The sequence below is a fragment of the Dryobates pubescens genome, chromosome 20 (genome assembly GCF_014839835.1).
Source record: "Dryobates pubescens isolate bDryPub1 chromosome 20, bDryPub1.pri, whole genome shotgun sequence".
NCBI lineage: Eukaryota > Metazoa > Chordata > Aves > Piciformes > Picidae > Dryobates > Dryobates pubescens.
Window position 1 is genome coordinate 4,055,080 of NC_071631.1, and position 12,583 is coordinate 4,067,662.

The 12,583-nt window shown below is 49.9% G+C and overlaps 2 protein-coding genes across 3 annotated transcripts; both read right to left on the bottom strand.

Annotated features, from left to right (window-relative positions):
* Positions 1 to 394: 394 nt before the first annotated feature.
* LSM10 (LSM10, U7 small nuclear RNA associated) lies at positions 395 to 1,382 on the bottom strand. The gene is made up of 2 exons (XM_054170807.1): positions 1,324 to 1,382; positions 395 to 913 (listed from the first exon to the last, which is right to left on the bottom strand). Exon 2 carries the CDS (start codon positions 904 to 906, stop codon positions 535 to 537), a length of 372 nt encoding a protein of 123 aa, XP_054026782.1. The 5' UTR covers positions 907 to 913; positions 1,324 to 1,382; the 3' UTR covers positions 395 to 534.
* A 38-nt stretch (positions 1,383 to 1,420) lies between these two features.
* Positions 1,421 to 12,326, bottom strand: OSCP1 (organic solute carrier partner 1). 2 transcript variants are annotated; one of them, XM_054170972.1, is made up of 11 exons: positions 12,200 to 12,326; positions 10,356 to 10,385; positions 6,499 to 6,653; positions 5,725 to 5,892; positions 5,108 to 5,188; positions 4,410 to 4,513; positions 3,975 to 4,103; positions 3,365 to 3,434; positions 2,547 to 2,686; positions 2,116 to 2,179; positions 1,421 to 1,565 (listed from the first exon to the last, which is right to left on the bottom strand). In XM_054170972.1, the coding sequence occupies exons 1-11, from the start codon at positions 12,309 to 12,311 to the stop codon at positions 1,449 to 1,451; spliced, it is 1,170 nt and encodes a 389-aa protein (XP_054026947.1). In that variant the 5' UTR covers positions 12,312 to 12,326; the 3' UTR covers positions 1,421 to 1,448. The 2 variants fall into 2 exon arrangements, with proteins under 2 accessions (XP_054026947.1, XP_054026948.1); XM_054170973.1 differs by lacking the exon at positions 10,356 to 10,385.
* Positions 12,327 to 12,583: the final 257 nt, after the last annotated feature.

The window sequence follows — 12,583 nt, forward strand, 5'->3', positions numbered from 1 at the left end:
AGTGCTCCAGCCCCAGGCCTGTCTCTGGCCTCTCTGTGAAACCTGCTGCCTGAGCTTTCATGGCTGGGGGTAGCCCCAGTCCAGCCTGGCCAGTTTCTTATGTGAGCTCTTAGAAATCACCCCGGGCAATTCGGGACACAGTGAAGTAATAGTGCTGCTCTCAGGGTTGTCCCATAGCTGCTGGCCACTCCGTCCAGAGCTCTGCAGGAAACTGGGAGAACAGACTGACTGCATCTCCAGCTCCTGTGGGCAGTGATGTCAGCAGCAGGACTTGGCCTACTTGAGCAGGAGGCCCAGGCTTTGGCCAGAAGGTGTTTGTTTGGCCATCACAGGAGGCACATGAGTAGCTGCCAAAGGAAAAGGAAACAAGCCAAGATCAGACTCTTTAAAGTGGGGTAATACATTAGAAAAACTAACTCTGCTCCCCAGAAGACACTGGCAAAGAAGCAGCAGAGTCCCGAATCCTGGGGCAGAACGTCCAGGGTGAGGTGTGAAGGCGGCTGGCAGTCCAGTCAAAGGGGCAGTGCCAAGGGCTCATTTGTGCTTGGCACGAGGAAACTCCTTCCTGCCCTTATCACGGCCCCCAAAGTAGCGGATCCTGTGGATGGCCTGCAGCTGCCGCTCGATGGTGGCCCTGATGTCAACCTCGTCGGGGATGTGGACATAGCGAACGTTCCTGCCGGTCACAAAGAACTCGTCCAGGTGGGACACTGTGCCCTGCCTGTCCGTGAAGGTCACCTCGGCCAGCCGCACGTTCATGAAGGCGTCCACGTTGGTGACGCGGCCCGTGGCCGTGCTCTCGTCACGCATGTCCACGGTGGTGACGTGGCCGTGCAGGCCCTGCAGCAGGATCACCAGGCTGTTCTCGGCGATGGTGCGCTCCTTCACCGAGTGGCTGACCTCCATCGTGCGGCTGTGGCAGGCAGGGAAGATGAGATACCGCAATGTGCCCCAGCTTGGTGCCCACCAGGAAATCCACCTGTGTCAGCTGGCACACTCGTGTGCATGTGCACCACCCTTTGCAAGCTCGCCTGCACGCTACCCCTCTCCCAAGTCACTCACGCTCCCCATGTGCCATCCGTGCCCACGGGGGCCCCCACTGCCTGCGCCCCTTGCACTCACACACCATCCCTATTCCACCAGTCACTCCCATTCTCCATGTGCCCACCTTGCACGCACACCCAAACCCTGCTCCTTCCCTGGCACCCTCACCCACGCTGCCGCTCCTCCCTGTCAAGCCCGTGGCCCCAGCACACGCCATGCTCGCCGCCTCCTTCCTTTCCACGGCCGTGCATCCACCCCGCTCCTCCCTTGCACACTCACCCGTTCCCGTTCCCGCTTCCCAGCAGCAGGAAGGGGCGGCCCCGCCTGCGCACTGCGCCCCACCGGCTCCGCCCGCCCGCCCCGACCCCGCCTGCCGCCGCCGCCTCTCCAGCCATTAACGCGGCTCAGAGCGCGTCCATCAGCGCCAGCAGGTCTTCCCCCTTCTCGCCGCTTGCCGGCCGCGGTTCCGTCACTTCCAGCTCCCCGAGAATACGAGAGAGCTCGGCCTGTCGGCCCGGCTCCTGCGGAGAGAGCGCAGTCTCAGCCCGCCGGCCAGCGCAGGACTGGGGGCACAGGGACGAGACCCATCGCCTGCTAACGGGGGCCTTTACTGGGGGTGACCAGGACGTGCCCTACCATCTGCTAATAGGAGCCTTTTCAGTGGGCAGTACTGGGATGTACCCCACTGCCTGCTAACGTGTGCTTTCACTCGGATGGACTGGGGGAGACTGGATGTAACCCAATACCTGCTAACGAGGACCTTTACTAGGATGCCCTTGGCTGTACAGAGACATGCCCAACTGCCTGCTGATGCCCACAAGCTGCTTTATAAAGGGCTGCAAGCATTCGGCCATGACCACAGACCCAGTAACACTTCTCCATCCTCTGCAGCTGAGAACTTGCTCTGGTGTTTGCCAGGTTTCAAGTTCCCTTAGCAAACAGTCCCCAAACTGGGCAGGAGATACTGCCAGTGCTTATGGATGAGCTTCTAAAGTTACTGCTGTGGGTGGAACTTGGCTCTGGGCAAGGCAGGAAGGGTGAGAATGAAGCTCTGAGAGGTGCTGTACTTACCTGTGTGGCCTCTATGTTGATAACCTTGTAAGATAACTCCTCTGGTCTAGTCAGTGCAGCGTGTCTGGATTGAGAACATGAAAAGAGTACTTAAGCTCATGAAAAAATACAAGAAACTATGTGGGGAGAGGAGAGCTACAGGGGCTGAAGAGATGTCTCTGCTTTATGGGACAGAGCTAAGCACAGGTGTCACCTGCTGCTGGCACCAGTGTCACTGAGGGCACGCAAAGCCAGGAGACACCTTATGTGAAACAGCTTCTCCTGGCTGACAGCCACGATAAAAAAGTCCAGCCAGGGGATGGAAACTGCTCTGGCCCAAAATCCTAAAGCCTGCTGTTGCATCCCCAAAGATGTAAAGGGACAGCTTTAGTCTCCAGGGCTGCCCACATGGCCCTGCAGCATAAACCCCAGACATGAAGGATGGAACCTACTCTTCCTCCTCATCGGTCGTGAACAAGTTCAGGCGGAATCCCGTCTCACTGCCAGCAGGTTTCTTGACCTCCAGACCTCCTAGCAGCCTGGCCAGAAAGTTCAGTTCTTCTTTAGCAAGAAGGTTAGGGACTCTGTTCTCCTGCAGAAAGCAGAGATGGGTTCCTTGGTCAGGTTACCAGGGAGATGAGGGCTGTAATAATTTTTGTGTTGTCTCATCTTACATAAACGTTCTTTGGAGCGATATAAATACATTTCTGTATTGTTAATGCCACAGACTCTGCAGATAACTACTCAGTATCAGCTGTGTACTTAAAATGGTTGCTTGAATTTATAGACAGGACAAGATAATTTTCCATCTCAAATGAACAGCTGAGAAATCTGTAAACCCAGCTTTCTGTTTTCTGAGGAGATTAAAAAAGGAAGCGAGTGCAGCATTGCATAAGCCTGTGTGTGAGGTTCTTCAGGAACATGTGCCCTTCCCCAGCTCAGAAGGGACTGGGGAATTGCATGGAGCTCCAAGAATAACAGAACAAGTTCCCCTGAAGTTACCCTGTAATTGTAGACTAAAGAGATGGTTCTTATTTCCCTGAGAAACGAGAAGAACAAAGAGGAAGAGTGATGATCTGGTGGTGATGCACGTGGGTGTTTCACTCAGTGACCTCATTCACTAAGAGACCAAGGAAGGAGAAGGTAAAATTTGGTGGATGTGGTGAAGCAGCTCAAAGGAAAAGCTCCCACCACATCCCACCAGCTGCAGGACTCGCTGACAGAGAGCAGTCAGCCAGGCGAGCAGTGACAGGAGCAGAACAGCACTGACCTTTGCATGGGATGCCAGGTTTTTGGATGATCCTGACATGTGGGTCTCCACTGGCCGACTAACGCTGTACCTAGAGGGAAGAACACATGGGGAAGAGCGACCTGTTAGGTGCATGTGCTACAGGAACTGCAGGGAGCAGCACAGTAGCTTTGATTTCAGGGTGTTTTTCTGAAGGCTGGAAACAGCTGAGAAGCTACAGTTCAGATTTATGGAGTATGGAGGCATTAAAATGCGTGAGTGACAAAGCTGTGCAAAAGAACACTGCTCACTCTGGTTCCTTGAGAGGAAGAATTATGTTAAGACAAACACAGAGAAAAGGAAGAATTTCTTGAATGCAGTTAAAATTGAATTACATTGCACATAATCTGCAGCACCACATGAGAACACTCTTTACTCAGCTTTACTGCAGACATAAATCAAGCTTCTGCTCTTTTTCCACAGCTCTTTATACACATCTGTCTACATGTTCTGTTTCAGGACATCACAAAAAAGTCAGGCTGGGTAACAGTGAAAAAGGCAAAAATACCCAAGGCTGGAGGTGTGCTGCTGACCAAATCCACAGGCATCAACGTTTACTTCATGCTGCCCTGTAGAACAAAAAATCACTTACATGTTTGTTCCAAGTTTGAGGACTCTGTCTCCATAAAGCTCAAAAGATCCTTCCCTTTGTGGAGTAACATAATTTCCATCGGTGGTGAACTCAGTTCTTTTAACTTCATTTCCACTGTGATTAAACATCCTTAAAAACAAGTCATTATTGAAGCACATTTAGTGGGTTTAGTACTGACTTTCAAGACTGACTTCCTCTACTTACTGCACAAGAAAAAAGGGCAATGAAAGTCTGTTCTGTTTGTGGGTAAATGCCCATTTTACAGGATAAATTACTAATCTTATCTACTGGAATGGAGAACATCAGACATAGCTTAGTACTTCATTAGTCCCAAATCCTGCCCTGTAAATAGCACTTCCTGGAGGCTCAGCAATCCATGCAACAGGGATGACAGTCTGAGCTGGGTTCCTGTTAGACCTCACACACTGCACTCACCTGATGAGTCCTGGAACTTCTGTACCCCAAGGAACGGGGCCTGATATGGGCAGCACAAAGCGACCATTAGAGTTCTGCACTTTGTCTTTCAGGAAGATTGAGACCTGCAAAAGAATATTCCACATATTCCACCCTTGAGACAATCAGTTGCTTTCCTTTCAGTTCTTTTCCTGACCTGAATTCTGACAATCAGTTCCTTTCCTGACCTGAATTCTTTGCAGACTGAGCTTGCAGCCTTCCTGCCTACCCTGGGGGAGGTTTCCTAGAGATTTTGATAGAGACTGTGACACAGGGCAAAGGCAGTGAAGCTGAAGTGTGGCCCAGAGGAGGGGCACACTGATCTAACATTGCTGTTTATGCATTTGAGTATGATCAATGTATTAGAGGATATCAAGCCTCATGATTTCCAGCTCACCACCTCAGTTTCATATCAAGTTTCTACTACAAGGAAAAACACATTTATCAACTAGCAAATCCTTATTACTACTTTTTTTTCCCCGTGGCCTTTTAGAATTATTGAGGAGGGCTGTAGTAGATTTGCTTCATTTGTGACATCTTGAAGGTTTAAAGTACAAGCAGATCAAGATGACTGAAAAGCACAAGTAACAGAACCAAGCCTGCAGTGTCATTATAACAAGATCCCTTTGTACTCCAGCTGCAAAATCCCTTCTTACTGAGTGGTTGTATCCTGCTCTTACCCTTATATGCATGTCCTGAAAGAACACCAGGAGTGTTTGCCTGATGAGCTGAAATTCCCCAGCAGAGAGACCACAGTATGTCTGGAAGAGAAAAACCATCACAAAGGCTTTGCAAGCACACAACATCCAGCCCAGGTAAGGGTGAAAACAAGCACATCACAATGCTGCTGCCTGAACTGTGTAGCAGGGGAGGCAGAAATGCTCTAAGAGGGGCTGCTGGTCATTATCAGTAATTATTATCCATGACTAAGAGTCTGACTTAGTTTCTGCTGAAGTCAGTGGAGATTTTGATCAGACTGAATAAGCAATATGTTGATTTTAACTGGGCCAGTGGAAAAATAACACTCAATTCGTAGATGCTTCCCTCTCCAGAGCCCTCTGGAAACATTTCATGACTTCTCAGCACTTTAAAGATGTTAATGGGGAGACAAATTTCTTTCCCTCAGGGTAGAAAAAAACAAAAGAGGAAGGCTATTTGGATGGTTCTCTGAGGCCTTGTCCTTCACACCTGATATAGCACTTGCTGATGTGATGTTTAGTCTGTAAGATTAGCTTGAAAGACAAAAAGGAATTAAAAATCCCAACCCCACCCCCACCACTTTTGGAAGGATTCTTACATCGATCAGCTGTCGGAAGGTTTCATCCACCTGGTTCAGAATGCCAGGGGCATCTTGTATGAAATCTTTGATTGCATCCAGGTGATTGAATGTGACCAGCAGAATGTCTTTGGGCCGAGGGCACAGCAGCACTTGGTACTTGAAAGCCATAGTCATGAGGTCATAGAGCTGCAAAGGAACAGGGGGACAGTTTGAGTCCGTCACAGCGGGGAGCGTGACACCAACTTAGGTAAAGTTGCGTTGATAGAGAAGGGGATTTCAACACTTAGGCTTGCACCTGCCTATGGTAAGAAGAACTTCAGCTTTGCTTCCTAAGAAAATAAGGGAACCACACCTCTAGCCCTCCTGCTGGTCTCTCCCACAACTCTGTCAGAAGGCAGGGGTCTCACAGGTGATCCAGCTGCTGCCACCTTCTTCAGCGCTGCCCGCTGGATGTACTGCTTGCAACTGCAGAGCAGTGAGTGGTGACACAGGGCTGTGTGCATTGTACACACCCACAGATGGATTTAGAAAATATATTAAAGAATGCTTACTGAGCCTCTTCACATCAAACATTCAGCTGTTAAAGCAGAAATACTGCTGAAGTAGCTGCTCATTGCTCAAAGCTTGCTTGGCTGGGAACCATTTTACCAGGAAAACACATGGAAAGAGGGCTGTTACGCACGGTTCCAGAATGAAAGAGGTAAAGCCACATCCTTGTGATGGCCACCAGAGCCTTGTGGGTGGTAGGATGGAAGCTCAGGGTGGTCAGGATGGGCAGGTGAGCTGCTTTACCTTGTCCATGCTGGCCTGGTTCAGCCTCATGATGGACGCGTGAGCCAGGCGGTCGTACACCGTGCGCAGAGCTTTCTTGGAGTAGAGTTCCTGTGGTTTAAACAGCTCTTCCATAAATTTTTTATTGAACATGGTTGTGATGATGTCATTCATAACTGCAAAGACAAAGAGGCTCTGTTTTTTGCTGCAGAAACAGGACATTCATCTGATCCATTCCACACTGAGACCTTGGACGCTGACAGCTGTGAGGTGATTGCTTACCTGTGAGGGGGAGGCACAGAGCCACATGGAGAACAGGAGGAGGAACATAGAACCATGAAATGGTTTGGGTTGGAAAGGGACCTTAAAGATCATCTAGTTCCAACCCCCTGCCATGGCCAGGGATACCTTCCACTAGACCAGGTTGCTTAAGGCCCTGTCCATCCTGGCCTCAAGCATCCTGCTTAATGCCAGCATTTGTCTGCTGACAACAACAGATGCCAGCCTGCTCTAAGGGAGCAGCTCTGTGATAGTCCCCAGGGGCTGAAATGCTGCTGGAGCTGCAAACAACAAACCCTGGTTTCCAGTGGGAATGCACTGGGTTTCTCACCTCATGTAGAATGCTGCTTATGGGCTGCTCTGGCAGGGATTATCTGCAAGAGCTGCAGCTCTGCTGCTCAAGGAGACTGCTTGGCATCGCTCTAGATTTTTGCAGACCAGTTGGCTGACTCTGCCTGTTCTCTCTTTTAGCCTTTGACACTTCTAGTCTATTTTACCTCCTAAACAGAAGCTCCTGAATGGTTTGAGGCTCCTTCAAGTATTAGTTTCAAGTGGATTAACACTGATGAGGATTTAAGGAAACATTTATAACACTGAGGTCTCTGTCAGGCCACCCAGGGCTCTCATGCAGCAGCACCTGTGGATACTAGAGCAGTTCAAGAGCTCAGAACTCCAAATTTCCTTGCACATATCTCCTTTTCCATTTTTTTAATGTGTAAATTTAGACATGGAATTGTTGTGTGACTTTAGAGTCTGAGTAGAAGGGCTGTGCAGGTTATCAAGCCTTTAATACAAAGGAGAAAGAAAACAGTTTGCAGTGATTCAAGCAGATGCAGCAGCTCAGCTTTTAGCTGGACCTGCTACTTCTAAGTCTGTACCTGAGGTATTTTGGTTATCATAAATAAGCCTTTATTTTTCTATCCAAAAGATGCCCAATAAAGATGTCCATCCAGACAGATTATTGTACAAGCATGAAGTGTGCAAAGCAGGTGACTGTTAACTGGAGTTCAGAATGCCAGCTGGTCCTTACAAATTAGAGAAGTCTGAGAGGAGGGCATAAAAATTAGAGAAAAAGTGAACACAGAGGCAGTGGCAGTGATCAGCTGGGTGAAGTACTGCTACAGTCCCTCACTGGTGGGTTACACACTGGCTTTCCACAGCTGGGGGACTGCAGCTACACAAACAGCCAGGGGAAAGGGAATGCCCCAGTCACTTCATCCTCTCTCAGCTGGTAAACCCACTGGGGAATATACCTGGCAGAGCCTGGCACCAAGAGCTGCTTTCTGAGTGCAAGTGCCTTTGGATGAGGTTTGCTCTCCCTGCTTAAATCTGAAGTTCACACCTTCCCTTGCACATTGGTGTTACCCTCTGGTGCCATTCACATGGCACGGTACAGAACTGGGCAGCAACACGGCCAGGGCTCAGCTCAGCTGCTGAGCAGCAGGGATTACAGAAACACCTAAGTACAAACAGGCAAAACATCCCTCCTCTTCCTCCCTTCTTTGCCAATAAACTGTCCAGAGAACCATTTGTACTTGCAGCCTGAGGCAAAAATCCTCACCTTTTCCAGTGGAGAAAACCAACTCCATCAGTATGTGGCAGTATAGATTTCATTTTGCAAGTAATCAGTCATGACAATCATTTCCTTATACTCCTAACAGGAAAAATATTTAAGTTGCCTGTGTGTGTTGGCTGCACAAAGGTTCCTCCTCCACCTTTGGAGAGTCACCAACAACCAGAACTGTCCTGAGACAGACAACATCCCAGTGTGCTGACTGTGGCTGGTGGATACTCACAGTGGGATGGGAAGATCTGTGCTAAGCACACACCCAGCCTTACATCAATTAGCTTCTGAAATGAAAACCTCTTGTATGGGCTATAAAAAGAACTGAAAAAGACATTTAAAAAATCAAGATATAGGGCAAACCTGACAGAGTGTGTTTGATAACGAGACAGCAAAGAGACCTCTGAGCACAGGGAGTCTCTGGAGACATAGTGACACCAGTCTAACAATGAACAGTAACAAAGAAAGGAGAGTTGGCTCAGGGGAAATGGCAGGCCAAGCAGCACAGCATAAAAGCAATTCAGCAGAGAAGGGTTTCATCAACCGGGATGGGGAGAGGGAAACCAAGTGTGGACAATGCGATGGACAGAAGAGAAGCTGAGGATTTACAGTGGCCTACGTGTGCCATGTCACCAGTGACAGACACCAACATCTTGTGCACTGTCACCTAACATGGCTTGGATGCATGACATGAGACTGGAGCCTTTACACCTAGGCTATGCTCGTGCTTCTCAGAGGACATTCAAGGCAGCAGAGGCAATGTTACGAGTTCAAAACAGCCACACGTTCTACCTGGGATGGGTTTATAGCTCATAACGAGGCCAAAGGCAGGTGAAACCATCCCATCATGGCTTCATCAGCAAGGGGCTCAGCTGGTCACTCTGTGTAAGCCTTCAGAGGTCACCCCAAGAACAGTGTTTGTAGGTTTTTCTCTCACAAGAGCAACTGATGGGTCAACGTGGGATCTGCATCGATGCCGCTGCCACCTAAATCCAGCAGGCTCTTACAGAGCTGGCCATCATTTTGGGTGTGAGAAATGAGGAATATGGGATCTTTCAGACTTCCAAGACATTAAATACTGGGGAAAAAAGTATTATTTGGAACAGCATGTAATGGTAGCCAAAACCCAAGCTGAGGCAAACTCCAGGATATCAGAATTTACCTTCAGTAACTATTCAAAAGCTACAAATGATGCTTATTTTGAAAACCACAAACCAGAAGCCTGACCCCTCTTGAAAAAGGGCTGCACAAACAGACCCTGGAAGTTCTGCTTGTGTTCACCTAGCAAAAAATCCTGAAGAGTTAAAGAAATGCATTTCCTCACCCAGCTCCTCGCCACACCCCTCTGCTGGAGGTATCAAGGCAGAGCCCAGAGGGATGCACACACTCCCACCTCAGCTGCTCACTGCACAACTGAGTGTCTCAGCAAAACCCACCTTCAGGGGTGGGTGGCTTCAGTCAAGGGGAGCTTGGCTGAGCTGTGAGCACCTGCTCCTTTGTGACCACTCTGCTGTAAGCATGGTAACCTCGAGCAGAGACAGATGGGTGAGCAGCTAGGATGGAAATGCCTTAAGTCTTTGCTGGAGTTCACCCGGCCCAAATCCTCAAGCAACACATCAGAAACGAAATCTTAGGGGAAAAAAAAAAAGTGGTGTAGCCAATATTCCTGCATTTAAGCAGAAAAGCCACCCTCACAGTGCTCATGTGGTGAGATGCTTGCATTAGCAGGATGCTAGAGTAACACAAACATCATTGTGGCTGGGAAGAGTGCTGGGGTAACAAGTTTTGATCTGTTTCTCGCCTCGGTTAGATCAGCAAGTCAGTTTTGAAGCCACAGGGTTTGGAGATATCGTCTGTTTTGCCCAGGATCTATCACTAAAGTGCATGTTAATGATCAGAGGGAGTGCTGTTAGTCATCTCTGGCACTATGGCTAGAAGGCTGCAGGAACAGCACACGGTGTGTTCACATATGATGAGCCTCATGTGTGCATGTAGTGGTGCTTGTCTACTGCATGCAGCTAGAAGATTACAGTACCTCGTTTCCTGTCCACATCTGTCCATTCATCTACACGAAGCATATAAAACAAAAACATCAGTTCAAGAAGTAAGAACAATAGATTCAAGGAGAAAGAGAGAAAGAAACTAAAAAAAAAAAAGAGAAAAAAAATCTAAACTAATGGGCTTTGGTTTTTTCTCATCAGCATTCAGCACTTAACAGGAACCAACTCTGCTGGCACTCCACACCTTCCACTTTCAATGAGCACACAGAGTCACAGAATGTTAGGGGTTGGAAGGGATCCTGAAAGATCATCCAGTCCAATCCCCCTGCCAGAGCAGGCTCACGTAGGGCAGGTCACACAGGAACACATCCAGGTAGGTTTTGAATGTCTCCAGGGAAGGAGACTCCACAACCTCTCTGGGCAGCCTGCTCCAGTGCTCTGTCACCCTCAGACACCCCAAAACATGAACCTGTGCCTCCCCCTCCCCTTCCTTGGAGAAAAACTTGGGTTTTGCCTCAATGGAAAGAAACTTTTACCTGTAATTGAATCTCAGCCCATTTTGCACTGAGCTTGGAAAGTCTTCAGCTGGTTTTTTTTTTTCAATGCACTTACAAGTGAAGAGTATTGGAACATTTTAAACCATTAACAAACACCTCAGCAAGGATGAAAACACATCTGAGTGCAATTAACATGTCTGGATAAACCAGTGCAGATCTCCTGCCAAGACAGTCGACCCAGCACACAGCTCATTCAGTTTCAGCTCAAAACTTAGACCTGTACGAACAGCAGTAACCTTTTGGCAGCTCATTCTCTGAAGGCACACATGAATAACTAAAAATCACACTGCTGTGGTGACACCTTTGCTGCTGTTCAGCACTTCTTCGTGTTGCTCAGGCTGGAGAAGGAAACAACACAACCACCCCTTCAATACCGAGGTGATTTTTTTGTTACACTGAAGTGTGTTCCCCACCCCACGGCAGGAAGCTGCAAGGATTTTTAGAAGCAAAGCCGATTTAGCTGAAAAGTGGTGAGCAGAGAGCTCTGGGCTGAGAGCTGGGGGGTTTTGTGCACACTGGGACCACCCAGAGCTCTGCTTTTAAAGCACTTTTGACCAAGTGCTAGACTGACTGAGTTTTGTAAAAGCTGGACAAGGGCTTCAGGGGCAGATTTGTATTATTTGGAGTTTTTCTTAGCTGCTCACATGTCCTTGGCAGAGGTTTTACTAAGTTATTCTTGGGAACTACTTCTGAAAGCCAAGTGACCTGGTCTTCCTGAAACTGCTCAGGACCTGGACTGAGACACTCCACAGCCTGAGTTATGTTGATTCCAGAGGTCTCTGTCTGAAGCTGTCACCTCTGAAGCAACTACAGAAAGCCTGACATGTATCCCAGTGTCTCCCTTAGCTGTAAGAATTTCACAGATCAGCTTCAATAACACCTCAAAGAAACTTCATGAGAGCTTTACTTCAAATTTCAGAGAAGAAAAAGCACACACGATTAATTGCTGTGATTAAAGCTGTTAAACAGCGGTAGGGGAAGGACTTGCCCAGACTCCTTTCGAGGACAGACACCGTGATGCTCTGTCACTTCTCCAGCACCCTCCCAGCGCCAGCGCAGCCGGGTACTGGTGTTTATTCCTGCCTCACACAGAGAGAACCAGCACCATGCAGTGCCTGCTCAGGGGGCAGCAGGCAGCGACCCAGCCCTGCCCGGGGACGGCCAGGGGCACCGGCAGCTGGAGCAGGGCCGCTCCTCGTGTCCCACCCCGACACGGCCAGCGGCTCCCCGACGCTCTGCTCTGCTCGGCCCCGGGCCGCAGAGCCAGGCCCCGCACGGCACGGCCGGAGCTCCGGGAGGGGCCCCGGCCGCTCACCGCTCACCTTTGCGGGCCTTCTCGCCGGGGATGCTCTGGGCGCGGAGCCGCTGGTCCAGGATATAGAGCATCTCCCCGCCCAGGTTGAGGAAGAGCAGCGGCAGCGTCCGCAGCGACATGGCGACAGCCCGCGCGCCGCCGCCGCCGCTGCCGGGCAACAGAAAGGGCCAATCAGGAGGCGCCGCCTTGAGCGGGCCGGGCGCGCGTGCAAGCCCCGCCCCCGAGCGTGCGCTCAGCTGCTGCGCGTGCAACCGGAAGTGGAGGCCGGGGCCTCGGCGCGGCGGGAGCGTGTGCGTGGGGCTATGCTTGGGGCGTCCCGGGGGCATGGAGCGGGAGCAGCGCGGCCTGGGAGGGACTCCTGCCTCTTTTCTATGCCCCGAGGACGCCGCAG